The sequence below is a fragment of the Podarcis bocagei genome, assembly GCF_964188305.1.
Source record: "Podarcis bocagei genome assembly, chromosome: 4".
Taxonomy (NCBI): domain Eukaryota; kingdom Metazoa; phylum Chordata; class Lepidosauria; order Squamata; family Lacertidae; genus Podarcis; species Podarcis bocagei.
Window position 1 is genome coordinate 86,779,621 of NC_138128.1, and position 22,667 is coordinate 86,802,287.

At 42.8% G+C, this 22,667-nt stretch overlaps 2 protein-coding genes across 19 annotated transcripts in view; one reads left to right on the forward strand and one right to left on the reverse strand.

The window, feature by feature from the left end:
- Positions 1 to 22,667, forward strand: part of KCNMA1 (potassium calcium-activated channel subfamily M alpha 1) — a 566,228-nt gene that overhangs the window by 475,945 nt on the left and 67,616 nt on the right. For all 15 annotated transcript variants that reach the window (XM_081191549.1, XM_081191547.1, XM_081191548.1 and 12 more), the window contains one exon: positions 21,497 to 21,620. In XM_081191549.1, coding sequence (XP_081047675.1) covers positions 21,497 to 21,620 — 124 coding nt within the window. The remainder of the gene's footprint in view (positions 1 to 21,496; positions 21,621 to 22,667) is intronic.
- LOC308585812 (uncharacterized protein) overlaps positions 1 to 22,667 on the reverse strand; it is a 229,543-nt gene that overhangs the window by 3,099 nt on the left and 203,777 nt on the right. Inside the window, exon 7 of one of the 4 annotated variants that reach the window (XR_014007562.1) lies at positions 4,815 to 4,944. The exons of 1 other annotated variant lie outside the window; for it this stretch is intronic. The gene's annotated coding sequence lies outside the window, so the exon portion shown is untranslated. Of the gene's footprint in view, positions 1 to 4,814; positions 4,945 to 20,179; positions 20,319 to 21,682; positions 21,965 to 22,667 lie in introns of those variants that run through there. 2 more of the 4 variants (XR_014007563.1, XR_014007564.1) reach the window with 2 other exon arrangements.

Here is a 22,667-nt window from a genome sequence, read left to right on the forward strand (position 1 = left end):
GGCTGTCAACAAATCCATATCTTACTTCCCCTCCCCACACTTTCTATCACTAAATGCAGCTTAGAGAAATATGCATTCAATTGCTCCTGCAGTAAGTCACCTCTGAGACCACCACTGTATCTCCAAGTTGTTTCCATTGGAATAATTTAGGATTGCAGGACCTGGGTTGATTCTTAAAGGGGAAATGCACCTAGTTCTGTCCTTTTTGCCCACTACAGGCCATGTATCGCTGTTCTAAATGCTCCCTGAGTTTCTGTTAACTAAGCCTATGTAAACTACAGTAATTGCCTGTTCAATACTGGTTTGCATGCATGTTTATGGGAGGTGGGGGAGAACTTTCTCACTTGTATGGTGCATGTTGTCATTCCATCATTTCCAATCCACTTATCTCTAAGTCATCTCATCTCCATTAGTTTTACCCACTTGAAATTTTAAAGGGGGGGAGCGCCCCACCTCCCATTCCTTCTATCATCTAACAAATGTAGGGGCATCAATGTGAAATAAAAGGAGAGAGAGAGAAAGAGGGAGAGAGAGAAGGGGGCAGAGCAACATTTGGAGTGAAGTGCACTGTCCCTGTTTGCTATGTAAAGTATGCCTCATTTCTTTGATCTTGAGTCATAATAATTCTAGGGAGTTATACTGTTTTCATATGCTTCAAAGCTGTGTCAAAGTTTTGCTGCTTTAGGGTACTTCTTTATTCTACCGGCTCTTGGGTACTGAGATGACAGGTCCTCGGCACTAGGTGCAGGCTTTTTCAAGTCATAGCCTTCAGCAAAACATCAAATTACCAAATACAGGCTAACACACTTCTACACAAATGCCTTTCCTGTAGATATATTATACCATATATATTAAATACTTTAGTGTTACACGGTACATTTTATGTGCAATAGAAAGTGATGGTTTGAGGTAGCCTTAGGGGGACTTCCCCCCCTCCCCTTCTACAAGCCGAAAAAGCTAGTGTATACCATATCAAGTATGGTTTTTACAGGACTTTCTGCCCGAAGGCCTTTGTAAATAAGTAATGATCAACAGATTGGCTGTGGGTTTTTGAAAAGCATGCCTGTGTCAGCTTGCATGATGGGGGAAGAATTTTCAAAGTGGAACCTGCTTTCATTGCCTGCTGAAGAGGGACTAAGGGAGATTACTCATCCCAAGCTTGAGCTGTCTGCTCAGTAACACATCAGAATTGCTAAACATAGGTCAGGCAATGAGTGAGGAGCTTGCCAAAACTGAACTTGTTTTTGCTTCCTCCCCTGTCTTCTCTGCTGGACTCTAGTCACCTGTCCTTAGTGGCAGACCCCTGACCCTGTCCCTACACCCTGCGTCTCGTGCCCTTGACCAAGAGAAGCATCATTTGGGGGCTCCATGTTTACGAAGCCCCAAAGATGATAAATCAGAATATTGAAAAAGGCCATTTTGCAAATTTGTATGAACCAGAAATATAATATTTATCTTAAACATCTGCAAATAAATTATTAGACTAACCCCAGCTGATTTTCTCTGCCTAGTTCATTGAGTTTATATGCAAAAGCCCCATGAGAAATTTAACTAGTCTTATCGAAACTTTATCTAATCCCTATTGAAATATTGTATGTGGCTGGCTTGTGAATGGGAGCTTCCAAATTGAGCTTGAATTTCATTTTAGGTTGGTAACTTTCAGGATTGACTAAAAGCCACAATGGGAAATGATTCTAGTCTAATATGTGACTGTTTTTGGCTTCAGGAAACCTCTACAATCCATGCACTTAAGTGGAGGGGAGTTCTCAAACAGTAGCCCCACCCTGAAATGCCTCCCGCCTTTCCTAAATTATTGGATGAAATGGAATATCTGATACTTGGAAATAGAAGGTTAAAATGGAATGCACAGGTCCAAGAAAAAATGATTCAGATCCTGGATTCCCATGACTTTGCTTTATTAAAGGGGGAAATGTTGTTAGAAACAGGAAACATAATCGGACTTTATGAGAACATAATCAACCGAATGCGCCCACTGATGACCACAACTAGTGTGATAAAAAACAAAAAGATTAAAAGACAGACTTGGTTTGATAAGGAATGCCTCATGTCAAAGTGCTTTAGAAACTGACAGGACTTCAAAAGTTGTTTGTGGTATGGCACAGAAGTCTGCCAATAAAAGAGAAAAAAAATATGTTTAGAATCCCCCTGGCCATTTCACACAGCCTTGGGCACACCTAAAATAGTACTTGGGATCCTGACTGTGGAGATTTATATATGGAACAATTTGACTACCATAAAAATGGAACCACTTACAGTTACTGTATTTATTTATTTATTTGGAAAGTTTCTATTTTTTCAGTTAATGAGACTATTACCAACCCCTTGACAGATTACTGATTTATCTTTACACCCATAAGCAGCTGTATACTTGGAGCACTCCCCCTTTAATTCATTTAAAGCTGATACAGTGGTACCTCAGGTTACATATGCTTCAGGTTACATACGCTTCAGGTTACACACTCTGCAAACCTAGAAATAGTGCTTCAGGTTAAGAACTTTGCTTCAGGATAAGAACAGAAATCGGGCTCCAGCAGCGCGCCGGGCAGCAGGAGGCCCCATTAGCTAAAGTGATGCTTCAGGTTAAGAACAGTTTCAGGTTAAGTACGGACCTCTGGAACGAATTAAGTATTTAACCCGAGGTACCACTGTACATTGATAAGATTCATCAGTAAACGTACATTGGTGCATAGTATGTTTTCTTCTACGGAGGTCCTAAACTGGCTGTTAGTATTAGGGAGGACTCTGCTCTTGAATACAGTGGTGCCCCGCAAGACGAATGCCTCGCAAGACGAAAAACTCGCTAGACGAAAGGGTTTTCCGTTTTTGCGTTGCTTCGCTAGACGAATTTCCCTATGGGCTTGCTTTGCAAGACGAAAACGTCTTGTGCTTTTTTTTAAAGCCGCTTGAAGAGACGCAGTTGCGACGGACCGTGCTTCGCAAGACGAAAAATATCACAAGACGAAAAGACTCGCAGAATGAATTCTTTTCGTCTTGCGAGGCACCACTGTAACAAAATTGAATGGAATCCCCTTTCCCTGTCTTAATTCATAGCATTCGTAGGATAGGGGCCCCATTCAAACGCAATGATCCAATAAACCGTGGAGCCAGCGTAGTGTCATGGTTAAAAGCATTGGGCTCAGATGGTGGAGACTTAGGTTCGAATCCCCATTCAGCTAGTCATGATCTCTCAACCCTACCTACCTCGTAGGGTGGTGGTTGTTTTGTGCAGATAAAAAGGGAGGAAGAGCATGTATGCTATCCTGAGCTCTTTAAAAGAAGAGTGGGATAACAGTGGAATGAATAAGCAGATCAGAAATCAGTCTTGTTTCCATGTTCTCCCTCTTCTCTCCTTCCCACACACGCACCCACCTTCAAGGAAGACGATGTGGTTGGTTAAAAAACTGTTTCCTGGGACATTTGAGCTGAGAAATTGTAGTTTAACTACTGCTTATTCTATGAGTTTGTTTTGGTGCTTATTATCACTAATGGCATGCAACGTTTATTTTGAGTACAACTTTGGGATTAACATTAGGATTGATAGTCCTTAGAAACCCCAAATGCCCCTCCCTCCCATCCATTTCCCTGGTAGCTGTTGCTGCTGTTCTGACTCTTCCTCAGAGCAGTTTACCTATTATATTTCTTTATTTTAAAATTACAGGAAATATAAGGGGGTCAGATGGAATTACCTCCATGGGCCCTGGAGTTTTAAATTGGGTTTTTTTGTCACTGTTGGGGAAATTACATTTCCTTGGTCTACTTGTGCCTGACCGATTCATTGCCTAGTAACATGCCAGGCACTGGAAGGAAGAGGGAAATCTCCTTTGCATTCCCTTTCCTTTCTTTCCACTCTGTCGCTTGCTGCTGCCACGGAGCAGTAGTCACATGTATGTGGGTTGGCTGGAGGTGGTTTGTCATCTGACTGGGTAGGAGGGCAAATGAATGAAATTCTTCACCAGATCTGAGTAAAATCTAAGCTCCCTCTCACCCATTCTCTCTCTCTCCAACTCCCTCCTTTCCCCTTTAAATGAATATATGGGGACAGCACTGTGGGGACACTCAGGGAACACAAGTAGAGCACCTGTGTGGTGTAGTGGTTAGGAGTGGTAGACTCGTAATCTGGTGAACCGGGTTCGTGTCCCAACTCCTCCACATGCAGCTGCTGGGTGACCCTGGGCTAGTCACACTTCTCTGAAGTCTCTCAGCCCCACTCACCTCACAGAGTGTTTCTTGTTGGGGAGGAAGGGAAAGGAAATTGTTAGCCACTTTGATATCAAATCCAAACTCCTCCTCCTCCTCTTCTTCTCCCCCTGCTCCTCCAGAAGCTGCCATGCTTCTGTGGCAATACACCAGGACAAAATACACCAGGACACAAGGAAATACACCTGGGGCCCCAAAACTGGATTTCCTAAAATAAGTCGGGGCATTCTGGTGGGTGGGTGGGTGCGGCGAGGGACCTGCCAGCTGGTGGCTGTTGATAAAAAGTAGGGGAAAATAATGTTTAAAGCAGTAGGGGGGAGGTCCACCATGCCACTCAGTTCTTCCACACAACATGGAAGAATCATAGTTGGAAGTGAGCCTGAGGAACATCTAGTCCAACTCCCTGCACTGCAGGAATATGCAGCTGCCCCTTACGGGAATTGAACCTGCAACCTTGGCATTATCAGCACCACGCTCTAACCAACTGAGCTATCCATAATGAAAGAGGAAAGAGATGTTGTCAAAGCCTTTTAGTTCCAACTTTAGGCAGTAAGTAAACAGTTACAGACGTATAACACAGTTGACATGCAAAGCGTTAATTTTTTTTATTAATGAGCACAAAACAGTGGTAGAACATAAACTGCAACAGATCTGTGGTGTTGATCTGTAGTTAGCATCACCATCAGAAGGGGTTTAGGTCTCATTCAGGGAGCCTGAAGTCTAAAGCTGTGTTAGAAATCTTGAAATAATGTAGAGTTTGTATGGAGAAGATATTAATATTTCCTTGGATCCCAGTGGAAGGCTGGAAATAAATGTCACATGCCATTATTGACAATAAGAAATGCATTGATTAATGGAATAATCTTTGTAGCAATTGTATGGTTGTATTTAATGTGACCCCTATTGTATGTGACCGAAAAGAAACTGGGGGCAACTTAAGCAAAACTGTGGAACCTACCAGACCCAGACAAGGTGTGTAAACAGTTGCTGGCGACACTGAAGAGTATAATCCAACTTCTCATGCATAAAGCCCATTTAATTGAATGGGGTTTTTATTGGAGCACGTTTTGTTCTTGTGTTATATCCTATTTGTTACAACTGGGCTTGCACTGGGGGAAATTCCTGGTGGACTGCGCCTCTAGTCCTCAGTGCTTCAGTTGCTGCAGTTTCATGAGTCCAGAGTACACAGGAAATGTCAGACCTGCTGAGACAATGCCTCTTAATGCAGAAGCAAATAGCATGTGACAGGGCCCAAGGGCCTGAAGAGAAAACAAATAGTTTGTCCCTGTCCACTCCAAACTGAATGGTATACTTGACATTGGCCTCTAGACAAGCAGCATTCTCAGCAAAGGGTCATTCTCATTAGTGTCCCTGATCACACACCAGAATCACAGAGGCTCTGGGTCTGCTGGGTTTCCAGTTTGTTGCCAAGGAGAATTTCATAACCCTGAGGATTTTCCTAGATTTTTCTAACCCCCACCCCCTCACCCCACCACTGCCTTCACTCCCTGCCAACCGAACCAGGACACACTAAACTTGCTCAGAGATTGCCAAGGTCCAGCAAAGTGACTGCCAAAAGGACAGCGCTTCTGCATTGTTTGTGAAAATATAATGAGACAGGCTTATGAATAAATATAAAACACAGCCGCAATGTGTATATTTAAATGATGCTCCCCCATGTTAGACTAGTTGTAGTTTGTTGGATGAGGACTACTAGACTTTCCCCCCTTTTCACAGACGCATGCTATATTCTGTTCAGTCAATGCAGTGCTGAATTACATCTTTCTCTTTCTCTTTATGACACATAATGCTCTAAGCCAGTTTCCCAAACTTGGGTCTCCAGCTGTTTTTGGACTACAGCTCCCATCAGCACTAGCTAGCAGGACCAGTGCTCAGGGATAATGGGAATTGTAGTCCAGAAATAGCTGGAGATCCAAGTTTGGGAAACCATACTCTAAGATGTTCTTAACCTATGAGATTGGGAAGAATTAGGCACATTAGTGAACAGGATTTACTGCTTATTTAAACCAAAGCTTTCCTTCAAGTTGATGACAAACGTTTTGGACATTTATCATTTCACGACACAGTAATTCAGTTTTGCATCATTTTGCAACACACAGTAATTCAGTTTTACTAGCAAACCAGAGGTTAAACGAACCCTTTTCCAGCCCCAGGAGGAGCGCGGGGAGCGTTCATGCAACACACCTACACACTGCAGCCACTACACTAATGTGTCGTGATGCACAGTTTGGAAAGCTCTGGTTTACATGGACGCCATCCCAGGGGTTTGGGGCTGCTAACGGTATTGTTACGGGAGATAGTATGGTGTAGTGGTTAAAGCAGGCATCCCCAAACTCTGCCCTCCAGCTGTTTTTGGACTACAACTCCCATCATCCCTAGCTAACAGGACCAGTGGTCAGGTATGATGGGAATTGTAGCCCCAAAAGAGCTGGAGGGCCAGGTTTGGGGGTGCCTGGGTTAAAGTGTTGGACTAGGACTTGGGAGACCAGGGTTCAAATCCCCACTCAGCCATGAAGCACACTGGGTGACTTTAGGCCTGCCGCTATCTTCCACCTTAACCTGTCTCACAGGATTGCTGTGATGATGAAATGGGGAGAGGATAAACATTGTACTCAATCATAAGCTTCTTGGAGAAAAGCTGGGGGTATATAAGTAATAAACAAAATAATAAACTATTCCATATCCCTCTTTGTATCTGGCCACAGATTGTTAGAATAAAAACTTAGGCCACCACTTCTGGGATATACACAAGCTTGTCTCCAGGGAAACAGAAATACAAAGGAGAGGGGCAGCCGTCAAGGATCCCAAGTGATGAGAAAAATAAGTCAATTGCCATATGTTGATAATGCTCTGATCACATAAAATCCCAGCTACCTCATTCATATACACTTCGCTGCTATAATAATTATTATGTTACACTTGTCTATTATTATTATTATTGTCATTATTATTAAATTAAATTTTACAACCATGTAAAAAATAAAGAGAAACTCCCATAGATCTCTTACTTGCACTATTACAGTGGTGCCTCGCAAGACGAAAAGAATCCGTTCTGTGATTCTCTTCGTCTAGCGGTTTTTTTGTCTTGCGAAGCAAGCCCATTGACAGATTAGAGGATTAGCGCTATTAGCGGCTTTTAGCAGCTTTTAGCTCTTATCAGCTTATCGGATCAGCTGATAAGCGGCTTAGCGGCTTAGAAAAAGGGGGGGAAGGGAAAAAAAACCACAGGAACTCGCAAGACCTTTTCATCTTGCGAAGCAAGCCCATAGGAGATTCGTTTTGCGAAGCACCTCCAAAACGGAAAACTCTTTCGTCTAGCGAGTTTTCCGTCTTGCGAGGCATTCGTCTTGCGGGGCACCACTGTATAACCCTACATCTGTAGGTCTTACAATCAAGCACAAAGTCTGCCATGTATGCAGAGTAAATCTGGATGCTTCCAAATTCATCCTGTTTTTAAACTTCCAGCAGCACCATGATATTTGTTTTTCGAATATCCCAATAAAAAATACATTCAGCTATTGTATGAAATAGGTATCTGAGCTAATCCTTCCTTTCCATGCAAACAAACACTGATAGACAAAGTAAACTCTTCAAACATTGATCACCTAGACAAGAGGCTCTCACAATTTTTTATTCTTCCCTGCCTGTTGACGATGGCTTTGGTCATTTAAGGCAATATGGGAGTACTTAGCAGTAGAGGATTAAGGCTGTGGAGAACCAATGTGTCCTATTAAGTCTCTGCTAGCTACCCAGAAACTATGATTACTAGAAGCATCAGTGATTACAGTGTGGGGTGTACAAAACAAGCCCCATCCTCCATGGAACGATATATCATCCCAAAGTGTAGATGCAAATTTTCACAGGGTAAGTCAAAGTCATAATACCATAGGATTATCCTTTGCTTCTAGGCTGGATATTGCTAACATACTGACCTAATTTGGACATGATAGCTATTATGGTTTAATATTGCCAGACTGAGCTTTGCAGTCACTCCTCTTGCACGACTATGAGAAGAAGAGAGAAAACTTTAGCTTCTGTTGTTAATTAACTATAGCTTAATGTTATGTCAACCCCAAACTGTGCTTAGTTTTAACCACAGTGTGTTGAAACACACCCACTTCAAACCATGGTTTCTGAAGCAGGCTTATTTTCAATAAACCATAGTTAAGATTAACCACAGTTTAGGGTTTGGCCTGGTTGATAGACAGTGGAACTGGCAGCTTCCAGTCTCCTCAAGGCCATGCCACAGGAGGAGAGGGGAGTAGGAAGTATACAACCCTAAGGCTAAGCCATACTTTAACATTATGTCTGATCCAGGCCAATTTGAGCAGCTGAACACTTTTCAGTTCTCATTGTCATAGGTAAAGGTAAAGGGACCCCTGACCATTAGGTCCAGTCGTGGCCGACTCTGGGGTTGCGGCGCTCATCTCGCTTTATTGGCCGAGGGAGCTGGCGTATAGCTTCCGGGTCATGTGGCCAGCATGAATAAGCTGCTTCTGGTGAACCAGAGAAGCACACGGAAAAGCTGTTTACCTTCCCGCCGGAGTGGTACCTATTTATCTACTTGCACTTTGACGTAGTTTCGAACTGCTAGGTTGGCAGGAGCAGGGACCGAGCAACAGGAGCTCACCCCGTCGCGGGGATTCGAACCGCCGACCTTCTGATCGGCAAGTCCTAGGCCCTGTGGTTTAACCCACAGCACCACCCGCGTCCCTCTCATGGTCATACATGGGATTTAAATCCAGGTAAGCATGGATTGCAGCCTTATAGGAATTAGGCTAAGACTCTTAATAGCTAGTTGCCAACTACATTTGCAGATAACTGCCATTACAATTGTTACCTTTTACTTAGTACTTTTAACATGCAAATTACTTGATGGTATTTCCTGTTTTAAAGAGTGGAGATCAATGGAGAGAGATAGTGGGTTGGTTAAGAGATAACATGAAAAAAATGTAGTTCAGATTCTAAGCTGCAATTTGTGTTCCAGGCATACAGGCAAACCATGGTTTGTGTGGTTTCTGTCTTTTCTCATGTTCCTTGAAAATCCCCAAATGCTTTCTCAAATTGTGGCTTCCAAGGGAGGAGCAATATCCCAAACCATGGTTTGTATGTTTGGATGTAATGCTGCCTGGCTTTTCCCCAAGGTTAACAAAGGCTGGATTATGTAAACTGGGATTCCATTTAGAGTAAAATACGAATTTTAATTTTTTCCAGATACAACATCAAATAGTCAGGCAACTAGAAGACCTTTTCACTGAATAATGATTCTTAGGCACTCCATTGTACAAATTCTTCTGGCTGGGTGTTAGGTACGCCCTCCCCATGCCAAATTACCTAAATTCTGAAAACAGCAGCTGGTAAAAGAAAATGGAGAGGGGCTAAAGGTTGAGTAAACTCATGATATCCTCTTAGCATCCTCATATAAAATGTTCCAAGTAGGAGCCATGAGAACAATTCTTACTTATGTCAGAAACCTTGCAAACCAAATGCAGGCTGCACTTAAGATACCATAATGTTTCAGATACAATGTGCTTAGGTTTGAAACACAAATATAAAACCAAATCAAAACCCTGTTAGGTGCAGCAGATAGCTGAGCAGAAATCTGGGGGAATAGTCCACGGCACATTCAATCTTTTTAGGACTTGGATGAAAAGACTCTCATTTGGTGATCCACTCATGGCAGTTGTCTGGGGCTAAACTCTGAACATCAGAGCGGGAGCAGAAAGGTACATTTCTTTACTCATCACTGTGACCCTTTTTTTGCCTGACAGAGCTGCTTTCACATGTGCTCTGGATCCTTGGAAATTTCATTGCTGATTAAGCTTGTGAAAGTAAAGGTCAGCCAGAAAGTGTCATTAGTGCGGCACACACTCACACACAGGGGCTACAAATTCTCATTACAACTTAATGCCATTGGTGCAGACTGGAGAGGGTCACGGGCGCTGGCTAATGCTAGCTGACAAATGTTGGGTGTATTAGTCACAAAACATTTGCCAAGTTCCATCAGAGCGGCGTGACAACCTCTGCAGCCAGTCCCAGCGAGCTGCCGCAGTAGTCGGTGGAGTTTGCCTGTGACAAGCCGTCAGTCTTGGCTTGGTGGAGCTTTGGAGCGCCAGTCAAAGCAGTCAGGGAAGATTGAAGTGACAGAGACCCACTGAGCAAATAGCGAAACATGCAGCACATTATGAAATATTCAGCTGGGGTGTAAAACCTCTAAACGCTTTTTCAATTATTAGCACCTGCATTCTCTGCCTACATCTAACACTAACAGCATGCTAATTGCCACAATTTGTTAGGGTGGCTGTAAGGGGAACCGTGAAAGGCAGGAGATGTTACTCGCTGCATTTAAACATGGTACATTTGCAAGGTGCCTGTTCCCATTTACACCTTTCCAAAATATCCCAAGCCAACCAAATCACTACATTGCTGCATGCAGACAGAAAGCTGCACATTTATAGAGTCAATGTGTGTCCACCTGCTCCCACAGGGCATACAGTCAATTACTCTCTGGGAGAGCAATTGCTGCTAAATATTTCCCATGCTAATAAGACACGGGCCTGTGCCATCTTCTTGTCTGGCAGAGAATGATGCACTACCTCTCCTGTATAAACCTAGTTACATCAGACAATAGCCATGCATGCATACCCCTGTGACTATAATTTCCCTTTGAGGAAGAATCATGCTAAGCAGGTCCACCCAAATACCTTCTCATATTCATATATATATATATATATATATATATATATATATATATATATATATGCTTTCGTAGATTTTCACGGGTACAGGAATGTAGGTTTTGGTGTCTTCGGGTGTCTTCCCGTGTAAGAGTTGGGGTGTCTAGGCGACGTTTCGACGAGGTCTCACTCGTCATCTTCAGGCTGGTGCTTTCGGCTTCTTGTTACTAGAACAGAGCAGGATCTCAGTGTTTGAGTTCCTATAAATACTGTTGAGGGGGTGTGGTGTATAGCCTCCAACGTTCTGGGCAGAGAGGAAGTTCCTAGGTTAATGTGCCTTTTCTTCTTTTGTTCATTAATTACTTGAGGGATATCTTGAGTGATTACTTGAGTGATATTCTGAGTACCACTTAGGAGGGTCATTAGGTGTGGATTAGTTGCTAAAGCTTTCGTGTCTTGACCTCTTGACCTTGTAAAGAGTTTTTCTGAGAAGATGGCTGTACTGCACTTAGTTGTGCTCTGGCTTGGCTTCGTGTATAGGGGCGAGCTGTGGTTTTGTGCCCTGTGCCAGCCAGATCTGTGTAGGGATTGCAGGGGGGTGCAGCATCCGGAGGTGCCACTATGGTTTGGCTACTGGATGGTGTCTGTAATTTATCTGTGGAGAGGGTCTGGGTTTGGGTCTGGTGTGGTTGATTGGAGATGGCGTTCTGTGTGCCTCTGGTTCTGGTGTCGGTTTTTGTGGGGAGGGCTAATTTCCAGATGTCTGGCAGGCGGGACGTGTCGTCACGCTTGTTCATGTTGTGAGGGTGTTTCTCTATCTCGATGGCTTCCATGATTATTCTCTTGTGGTGATGTTCCATGTTAAAGAGCAATTTGGAATCTGCAAAATTAATTTCGTGTCCTGTTTCTTTCATGTGTTGGTAAAGAGAGGAAGTTTTTTCTTCTTTTTTGACGGCATTCTTGTGTTCTGCGATACGTGCATTTATTCGTCTGTTTGTTCGTCCAATGTACGTGGCTGGGCAGACTTTGCAACAAAGAAATTTCTTTGTAACAAAGAAATTACAAAGAAAAAAGACAAAACAGAAAAAGAAAAAGAAAAAATAAAACCATCATTTTCAAATTCTCCACTTTCATTACCTTCTTTCTATGACCTCCTCCTCCTCCCTTTTCTTGTATCTTGATTAATAGTTGTCAAAGCAAATCCTTTCCATAATTCATAGTATTCTGTCATTACATTACCTTACTCTATTTTCATCTTATCTTATAAAAACCTTAAAGCTTAAGACTTAAATCTTATTTTTACCAACTTCTTATAACCATTACCTTTTTACCTAATTCTTTAAACATTTTTACAAGAGCCAAGTAATTTCATTTCAACATTTTTCTAACATTCATCAATTTTATAAGGCATTCCTAATGATAGAAAAAAGAAATAAACAACCCAATCTTCTTCCAGCGTCCCTTCCTCCTGATCCCGGGTTTGCCAGTCCTTTTTATCCCATTAGTCTGGCACATTAACCTGGTGATCTTATATCCGAGGCCTTCAAGTCTCTTCCATGTCCCTTCCGCAGCTCTTCTTCATATATTCCTTTCACTCGTGGGAACTCCAGCTTGGTAGTGTTTTTGACCCTTTTCAACCAATCAGCCCCTTTCCCATAGTCCAGACTAGACTCCATGTGGTATTTTAAGACATGTTTCAAATTCCCTCCAAAATTGGGAGCCCCCACAACTCCAAACATCTGACAGCCCATTACCAGACTCGGAAAGTCCAAACATCTCCCTAGGGGGGTCAGTCCAACCCCCCATTTCCAAATCAATCCAAACTTTATCTTTCCAAATCTGTTTTTTTCCAAGTTCATTTGTCCAATCCAAAGGCTCATTTTCCTGCAGGGCCAAAAGTTCCTCCCTTTCTGGCGCCCAAAATTCAGCAACATCCTCTTCTCTCAACTGTTCTGTCATGGCACACTCCTGTTTAGGTTCCTGAGTGGGCTCCACATAGTTTCCCACTACCTGTTCAAATGTTCTGGCCGCATTAGTCATCAAATCCGTCTTCTGACTTAACTGATCCAATAGGGCATTTATTTTACAGAAAGCACCCAACAGTGCTTCTGGAAACATTGTCCTGCAAGGTCACAAGTCCTTTCCCACGGTTGTAATCTGTAGCAGCTGCAAGCTCCCTAGAATTAGTTACAGTTTCACAGTCCCTCTCTAGGGGGAAAACATCTGGTTGTTCTTTCTTTTAAGGACAATAGCAACAAAGTTTCTTTTTTTAAGATATTTTGTCAATATTTGTTCCTTTAAAATGCGAAAGGATACAGTGGAATCACAATGTTACTCTTCTTTTAACTGTCTGTCAAAAATATTTGTCTCTGGTCAATGAGCTTCAAACGTCAATTCTGACACCCCGCTCCAGGGTCAGGATGGTGGAAAGTTACTTTACTTGAAACTCACTTCTGCAGGTTTAAACAGTCCAAAAAAGATCCCCCTTCTTCTCCTGCTACCGAAGGGGGGTTCAACGATTTTAAATGGTGAAAACCAATCCTTTGAAAGTGATTTTCTAAGCTCTAGTTTACGTTGTCTTTGCTTTCTTCTGACTACAAGGAAACGGAAGGCTGACTTCCTGTTTAGACCTTCCCGTTTCAGTACCAAATTAAGGTAAATTTTTAAGTCCAATTCCTTTCTAATCACCAGTTCTTATTTGAAGTCCAATTGTTCAATGTTTAAGTACTCACGGGTGATTACTTTAGATGCCAAATTGTCCCAGGAAAAAGGCAGCACTCTCCGGCAACGGCTGTGCGGCTTCGCTCCACGGAAATAGCAGTTGACTCACAGCACCGCACCACTTCCCCCTCTTCGCTTCGGAGCCCATTAGTGGGTTCCTTTGCGGGTTGGGGGGCGCTAAAGGTGCCGGCCGAGTCCCACGGTCACAGGTTTCATCCGCCTGTGATTTCTGAGAGGGTCCCCGCTTCGCCGCAGCGGAAAAGACCCGTTTCGCGCGGAGCTGGTCCCTCCGGTTCAGAGGGAGTCCGCCATTGCCGATGGCGCCACCCCGGAAGCCCCCACCCAAATACCTTCCATGGACCCCTCACATCAAATAATTTCCTTTCTGTGTTGTATGAAGGAGGCATTCCTCTCCAGCAGGCATTGCCCTATCCATTATGCAGTGTAACAAAAACCCAAAGCAGCTTTGGAAGTGGGTTTTGGGCAGAGAAGCAGTGAGCTTGAGCTGATAGTATTTTATCCTTTTCCTGCCTGCTCTTTCTCCTCTCTGGATTATCCCTGTGGAATATGTGGAGGAACAGTATCCAGTCATCCAATTTATGCAGTACAGTGGTACCTCGGGTTACATACGCTTCAGGTTACATACACTTCAGGTCACAGACTCCACTAACCCAGAAATAGTACCTCGGGTTAAGAACTTTGCTTCAGGTTGAGAAGAGAAATTGCGCTCCAGCGACGTGGCAGCAGCAGGAGGCCCCATTAGCTAAAGTGGTGCTTCAGTTTAAGAACAGTTTCAGGTTAAGAACGGACCTCCGGAACGAATTAAGTACTTAACCCGAGGTACCACTGTACTTGCCCCTCCAAAACTGGGGAAGGTAATTGGTTGCACATTCATACCATATAAAATGCTGCCTCCTTATTTCTCACAGCAAATAAAGAAGAATCCCTGGCTGTTTCACAAAACAAATTATTACAGAATAAACAAATAAGCCACTTTTCAAAACTACACCCTCACAAAGCAAAGTATAGAGGAGAGACAAGTTGCATTAGAAAAAAGGGCATAGCATGATGTGCAGATTAAGATGGCGAATTTTTATAGAGAGACGAAGCCGTTGTGAAGAGGAAGGCTTTCAAGGCCTGCCTAAATGCTAGAGTTCAAGGGTCAAGACATAAGGCCACTGGAAGGGAGCTCCATAATTTTGAGGCCACCACTAAAAGTCTGCCAGCCTAACAGATATTAGCAGCAGGCACTCAGGAAGGACCCCTGAGGTGGAACTTAGTGTATATACAGGAGTATATGGGTGATGGCAACCCTTTGGGTAACCTCGCCCCAAGCTATTTAGGGCTTCTAAGATTAAGACCAGCTCTTTGAATTGAGCCTGGAAATCTACTGGCAGCCAGTGCAACTTGTGCAAAATTGATGTTGTGTATTCAGGTTTTCTGGCTCCCAGCAGTACAGTGGTATCTCAGGTTACAGACGCTTCAGGTTACAGACTCCGCTAACCCAGAAATAGTGCCTCGGGTTAAGAACTTTGCTTCAGGATGAGAATAGAAATCGCGTGGCAACTGCACGGCGGCAGTGGGAGGCCCCATTAGCTAAAGTGGTACCTCAGGTTAAGAACAGTTTCAGGTTAAGAACGGACCTCCAAAACGAATTAAGTTCTTAATCCGCGGTACTACTGTATTCATACAGCTGCATTTTGCCCAGAGTGTAGCTTGAAAACCGTCTTCAGAGATAGCCCCATGTAAGCATGTTGCAGCAGTCTTGTTTGGAGGTAACCAAAGCATGAGTAATCAAGTCATTAAAGCTTTTAATCTGCTTGTCATATTAAGAGTTTTTCCCCAATAAGCAAAGCCAACATTGCCTAACGGTTATATTGACTATGATCTTAGCGACTGTCTCTTGGTCTCAGTTATCCATATGTGAAATGGGAGCCTGGAGTGAATGAGGATTAAATGCATCTTTTGCATTCCAATAGTTCTCTTAGTATGGTGATTATGATTCTCAATAACTATGATTATTGGGTAGGAGGGCTTTTTTTAGGTGATAGCCAAAAGGAACCATGACATTTTACTTGCTAACTTGAATGGCTACAAATATTTTTATCCCATCTTTTCCCCATGAGAGTAGGATGCATAGGATTCCTAGATAGCCAAATACTAGTCAAATCCCACCCCTGCTTAGCTTCAGAAAGATAAATATATACTTACAAAACTATTGGCTCATTTGGAAATATAGGAGATGGTTTCCGAGGTGAGGTTATTCTCTGTAGCAACTCCCTAAATGTGGAACTCCTTCCCTGTAGAGTTTCATCAAGCATCCTCATTATATAGTCTTCATCAGATAAACTTTTTTACCCTGGTCTTTGACAGTTAATATTTGTGTCATTTATGTGGGATATATTGCCTGATATACATTCTTTGGTTTGTTTTAAGCTGTGTTACTGGATTATAATATTGTATGGTTAAATGAGTATAACCCACCCTGGGACCTTGTGGTGAAGGGCAGATACAATAAATAAGTAAAAAAGCTCATGAATAAATAAATACTGGCACTTCAGTATACAAGAAAGGCATCAGCGTATAGGGTGGGATTCCCTTAATGAGTCCCATCAAGAGGAAGTCTGCCCAAGGACTGTTGCCCGTGCTATGTGGTTTTCCCCTGTCCCTCCCCGCTCCTCCAACCTGTGCCCACAAAATTGGCCCAGTGGGCCAGGACAACCCTCAGAACAGCACAGGGGGGAATCAAGTGTGGGGGAATCATTTTGTCTGGCAACCTGAAAAGCTTTTGTTGACAAAACACTCAACATAGCACAATGTTGCGAATGGCTAAATTTTGTGGCCGTTCACTCCATTCTTCCCTAATAATAATAATTTATAATAATAATCTATTATTTATACCCTGCACATCTGGCTGGGTTTCCCACTAATTCACTAGTTGTGATAATTTCTAGGTGGAGGATGATAATAACAACTCCAAATGGCTGGAACAACACAAACTCATTCATATGTTGTCAGGCTCTATTAATACTGTCATTTTGCAAGTTGTGCATTTGGTATGAACTTACTGAGAGGGGGGCTGCAGAGTGAAAGATCCTCTTAAGAAGCAGGTGGGTGGTTGTTGTACAATAAAGTAGCTGTACAATAAAGTTTATATAAGGCAAACACAATATGTATATTGTAGCTTAAGACTGGATGGGAGAGCCTAGGGTAACCATGGGTGAAGCTTGTTCAGCGTCAGATAACATAATAGGCATTTGCTAGCTATGTAGCAACTTAAAATATTTTTATTTAGGCAAGCCTATGTAGATCTTGATGTGTTTTAAGTTCTTTTATTGGCAATTGTTGATGTGTTTTTTAACTGAGTTTTTAAATGAGAACTTGAGTATCTCTTGTAACCTGCCTTAGAGGTTTTACAACAGTCAAGTGACATATAAATTTCCTTAAATATACTGTCCAGGCAGAGGCTTTAATGCAGGCATAGGCAAACTCGTCCCTCCAGATTTTTTGGGACTACAATTCCCATCATCCCTGACCACTGGTCCTGTTAGCTAGGGATGGTGGGAGTTGTAGTTCCAAAAATATCTGGAGGGCCGAGTTTGTCTATGTCTACTTTAATGAAAGAAATCCCCAGCAGATCTTCAAGCAGAGACTGGCTGTCGATCTGTTGAGGATGTTCTAGGTCTTGATTTCCTGCACAGAGCAGGGGAGTTGGAGTAGATCAGGCATCCCCAGCCTGTGGCCCTCCAGATGTTTTGGCCCAACTCCCATGATCCCTAGCTAACAGGACCAGTGGTCAGGGATGATGGGAATTGTAGTCCAAAACATCTGGAGGGCCGAAGGTTGGGGATGCCTGGACTAGATGATTGACTCTCCAACTCTGATTCCATGAGCAAGACTAGACCTTTGACTCATAAAGTGTGAGCTGCCACCCGAAATTTCAGTGGCATAAGAACACTGGACCATCCTTTGATTTATGCCTGCTGTTTATTCAGCAACAAGTCTTGCTGAGTTGGAGTCACAAGCCTTAATAGCTAATTGCCAGCAGAATTACAAAAGCACACTGTTGATTCCTTATCATTTTGCATAGCAATTTCATTCACTGTTTTTATGCAAATGAAATTGCAATAATTCCCCCCCCCCATCATACTGCTATACCCCACACCAATCTCCAAGCAGATCCTTACCCTGGGTTCAGTTTCCTAAGAATGAGGGACAGCTGAGACTGTGGTGTCTTTAGGATATGTGGTTTATTTACATTTAAATATAACCTGAGCCCACAGGAGGGGCTAATAGCATTAACACTCCAACGAGGTCTTGCTTCTCCCATAGCCACAACCTTGGATTCAAGCAGAAATCAAGCATGTCTCTCCTTCTCCAGCTTCTGCCTGCCGTCTGCTTCTAGCTCTCACACACAACTCTGGCCTTTGTCCTTCTAAACAACAGCCAGTTGAGGAAAGGAGTCCCACCCATTTGTCCTCTGGCACAGAGCCACTTCCTGTGTTACCTTAATGACCCACATTTAAGCCATTAGCCCACCAAGAAGCTGCCTTTGCTATTCCAGCAATTAAATCCTTGCTGGATCCAGGAATTAGAGGGGATTCAGGCATACAGCCCCCCCCCAACTCAAAACAATACCGTGATTACAATGTTGCAGGCAGTCTTTTTTTCTAAAAAAAAAAATGTTTAGGGGTACTCTCATTTTCCTATTCATATTGAAATATTGCACCTCAATGAGGCCAAACTTAGATTCACAACATGTTTGGGGGTATGCGTCCCCCTAGAAAAAAAACCCACTGGTTGTGGGGGCATTTGGCAATTGTCATCTTAAACGAACAGGACCCCCATAATTATTATTAGTATTTATTACATTTCTATTGAGCTGTTCACCTGAAGATCACAGGGCGTTTTACAATATAAAGACAGTGAAATACATACCAGAGTGCTAGAATTGTGGAGAGCGTGAAAGGAATGAAACGGAATTTGAACTGGGAGCGGGGGAGTGAATCCTTTTCATTCTTTTGACTTTTTCCTCCATTTCCAGGTCAGTTCAGAAGAAAAGTTCCAGAGTTGAAAACGCCAATTGAATGTGTTTAGAGTACTTGTAAATGGCTGCAAGGGGAGCACTGCTCTTTAAAATATAATGCCGGCTATCTCACAGCAGGTTTGCTGGAAAAGGGATTTGCGGTTTTGCTTTAGGCTGTTGTCTTCCAGGCAGGCTTTTTGGGTTTGCAGCTGTAGCATGGCATTTAGTGTCGCTCTTGAGTTTAATTGATGATAAGTGGCATTATATGCTCCGCAAAACCCTGAAAAGATTGTACTTTCCTCTACGCTTTAACTCAGGCGCACATAATTTTTGCCATAAGAACAGAGAAGCTATTTATATGGCTAGAGATATAGATGTGAGAAAAGTAGCTTGGTAGCTTTTCTGAAGCGTGTACAATTGATTTCTGTTTATTTCCTTGCACGAAATTGTGGATGTTGCAGTGCGTTGAAAACGTACCGCCTCTGGCCATCGGGGTTAAAATAATGATCTTAATTACTTACAAGTGGGGTCTCCTTCCCGCACCACCAGTAAAGATATTCACAAGCTCCCACTTTGCAACTTTGCAGCAATGCAAGTTTTACTCTAAGCTGTACTCATTGATGAGCACACTTGGCTTGAGGACGAACACATTCATTTTATTTGGTCAAAATCCGGTGCAAGCATGCAGGGGGTGCAGAAGGGAGATAAAGATGAATTAAGAGCAACTCCCCAAATGTTATGCGATTACACATTAACCCAGTGGCTTTCATACTTTCCAGCTAGCTTCAGAAACACTTTTCGCATCAATTTGTCTACTAAGAAACTTAAAACGATCTGCCACAGAACCTGTGTGTGTTATAGAGCATTTTGTAATAAGTTCTAGGGTGTACACTCAGTTTGCATGGGCCATTGACCAAGCTTATGGGACCCCACTGTATTGCTGCAGGGGAACTTGGAGTATATCATTAAGTGCACCCACCCAATCCCCCCACCCTATGACTCTGCATTGCAGGAGGGAATTCGTCATGGCAGACAATGTATTTTCCAAATAAGCTTTTCCACCGTTACAGTTCTTCTCATTCAAAAATCCTTGCTATGTTTCCAAGGAACCTCGGGACTCCAGAACACAGTTTGAAAACCATTATGCTAGTCCAATAAGCTTCAACTCCACAGAAGGAACTGGTGAATATAGAATTAAGTGACTTGAGCCATCCCTGGGGGAGTGGGGCAAATTGGTTTCCACAGCCCCCCCCCATTTTTCAAGTGGGGAGTGCATTAATGTGGTGCCGGTGGCCACAAATAGCAGCCCTACTGCCTGGGAGGTAATCCCAAACACCCAACCAACATCTGGGCAGGACCCACACATTCACCTGGAAGTCCTTTTGCAACTCTTGAAAAAGCAGGCATGGGAGGAGGGGCAGGGATCCTCTACAGAGTGCATTGAAAAGGTAACTTGCAGCGCTGCAGAAGGAAGAGAATGGACTAAAACTGTAAGAACCTGTGGTCGACTACAGCTCCAACCATCCTCATTGACCACGCTGGCTGGAGCTGATGAGCGCTGGTGTCTAAGAACCAAGAGGGCTCCAGGTTCACCATCCCAGCTATACAATTTACAAATCCGATTAGCTCTTCAGAAATCAAAATTAGAATGCATCCTGCAAAACAGAAACTCAAACTTGCATTGGTTAACCCCTCTTGTTCATGGATCTAAGAAGTTGGATTAAAGATGTGAGGGATCACTCTGGGTGATGCATAATGTGCATTCATTGTAAAGTTGACACCTCAGAATTTGCCTAAGGGGGTGACATGGAAGCAGGTGGAAGAGGAACATTGTGCCAGAACACAACTGGAAAACTCATTAGCACATATGACTATGGTTCATACGGCGAGGTAGGGAGTGTACACAGTGTGATTCACCCTGGAGCCCACAACCCCAGATCCACAGCCCTCTGTGGGGTAAGAGGTACACTTCAACAGTTTTCTCATCTTCCTTCTGAGCTGCATTGGAGAAGGGGAGGGCTGTCAGGGTGGTAGAATTCTGGAAACTAGCATTAAATCATTAAAGCTGGAGACTCAAGAGGGCATGATCAGTGTGGCATGTTGGGAGTGGACATTGTGGCAGATGTAGCCTGATTTTACAGGCATTTTTTTCCTGGCCTCTCTTAAATATGTGAGGATGAAGCACACTATTATTCTTATTACTATTATTATCTGGTTTTGTTTTAGTACAAGAAATGCTTTGAAGGTTGTTACAAATGCTGTAGCTGTTACAGAAAATGGGCATTGTTGTTTAGTATTAAAATCATGTATTCTAGATGTGGGCATTTGTTAGTCAGTTTGCTGTAAAATGACATACTGCTGAATCTTTAAAGGGCTTCAGTTTGGAAAAGCAAAATATGATTGGGCAAATTGCTAAAATATTTAAAGTGCAGCCTGTTAAAGCTTTTACTTCGAAGAGCGTCACGTCAAAAGTTGTATGCGGTAAAAGCAAGCAATTGGCTTCCCATCCTCATGCTAGTCAGTTAGCATGGGGGTTCCTTAGCTATCCCTTCCACTCCACTGCAGATGCTAATAGAGACTCTTGTGATGTTTATTTGGAGGAAGGAATGAGGACTGGGGTGGGACATTCATGGGCCATAAGGTGAGGGAAGGACTTGTATTTCATAAAAGGTTATTGTGAGGTTCTTTCTTCCCCTCTCAATTCCCCAAATTTAAATATAACCTCATCTTTCTGTTATTGTCTTAAAAGCAGGTGTGTCAAATCATATTACAGGCACTGCTCCTAGTTATGGCTTCCATTGATATTAACCGTGACATTTTTCTTCTTCCTCAGACACGACCCCTTATTAATACCTGGCAATGAACAAGTTGACAACATGGATTGCAATGTGAAAAAATATGACTCCACGGGAATGTTTCATTGGTGTCCAGCCAAGGAGATTGACAAGGTTATTTTGGTGGGTATCTGCAAGGAAGGAGCACTTCCCAAGTCGTATCATACTATCAGACTGCACTCTGTTTTGTTTATTTCCTTGCGTATAACCAATCCAGTGAGTAATGAACTCCAGGATGAATGATTTATGGACTGTAGGCTGTGTGTGCCTTAGCCAACCCATTTTCCTGACTGTTGGTAGGTCCACAGATTTTTGGTGGGCGTAGACCCCTGAGGTTTCCTATTCCTTGTGAATATTCAACAGCCATTAGTCCCACTTTGCTGCCAGGTTCTGCTTTTCAGACTGCCTGGTGTCATAATTTACCCCAGGGTTAGATTGTGCTTATCTTCAGTCCTCTACCTTCATTGCTGGGAGCAAAGAGAGAGAGAGAGAGGGAATTGTACGTGCAGGTAGGAAATCAAATGACCACATCTTTAGTTGTCAACATGATAATTTGAGACCATTCAATTATAGGTTTCTTAATTAAATACAAATAAGTCATTTGTTCTACGGAAAACCCATAAGGTCAAGAGATCCTTTAGCGCCCATGTTTTGCCACGGACGCTTTATAACTATGCCACTAACATGATTGAGCAACGTTGGCAATATTAAAACCCAATTCAGAATCAACATTTTAAATGTGATTTATGAGTTAGCTGATTCATCTACAGCTAATCTAATAAATGCTGCAGCCTTGATTACCATAATGCGAATGATTATGTTACACTCAGAAATATCTGTGGGGGCCTTTGAGCTATTCTTCTGCTAAATGCTAGTTGATTGTGAAAGGAAGTTTCCATAGATACAGTACTGAAATTCTCTTTTCAGTCCAGTCCAAGAGCAAAGTTCAAGAACTTTCATTAGATTAAAATAAACAGGCAAAGCCTAAATGTAACAGCCAGCCTTTCAGAATCAGGTGAGAATGCAAAAGAAAATATTTCTGCCTTGCATCTCACAACAGCCAGCGTGTTTATTCAATTTCGGTAAGCTGTGTCCACAGTTTCTCACACTTGCAGGGCCATTTTAGACATTACAAGAAACATGAGGTTGCTGCTGAAAGCATCATTTCCA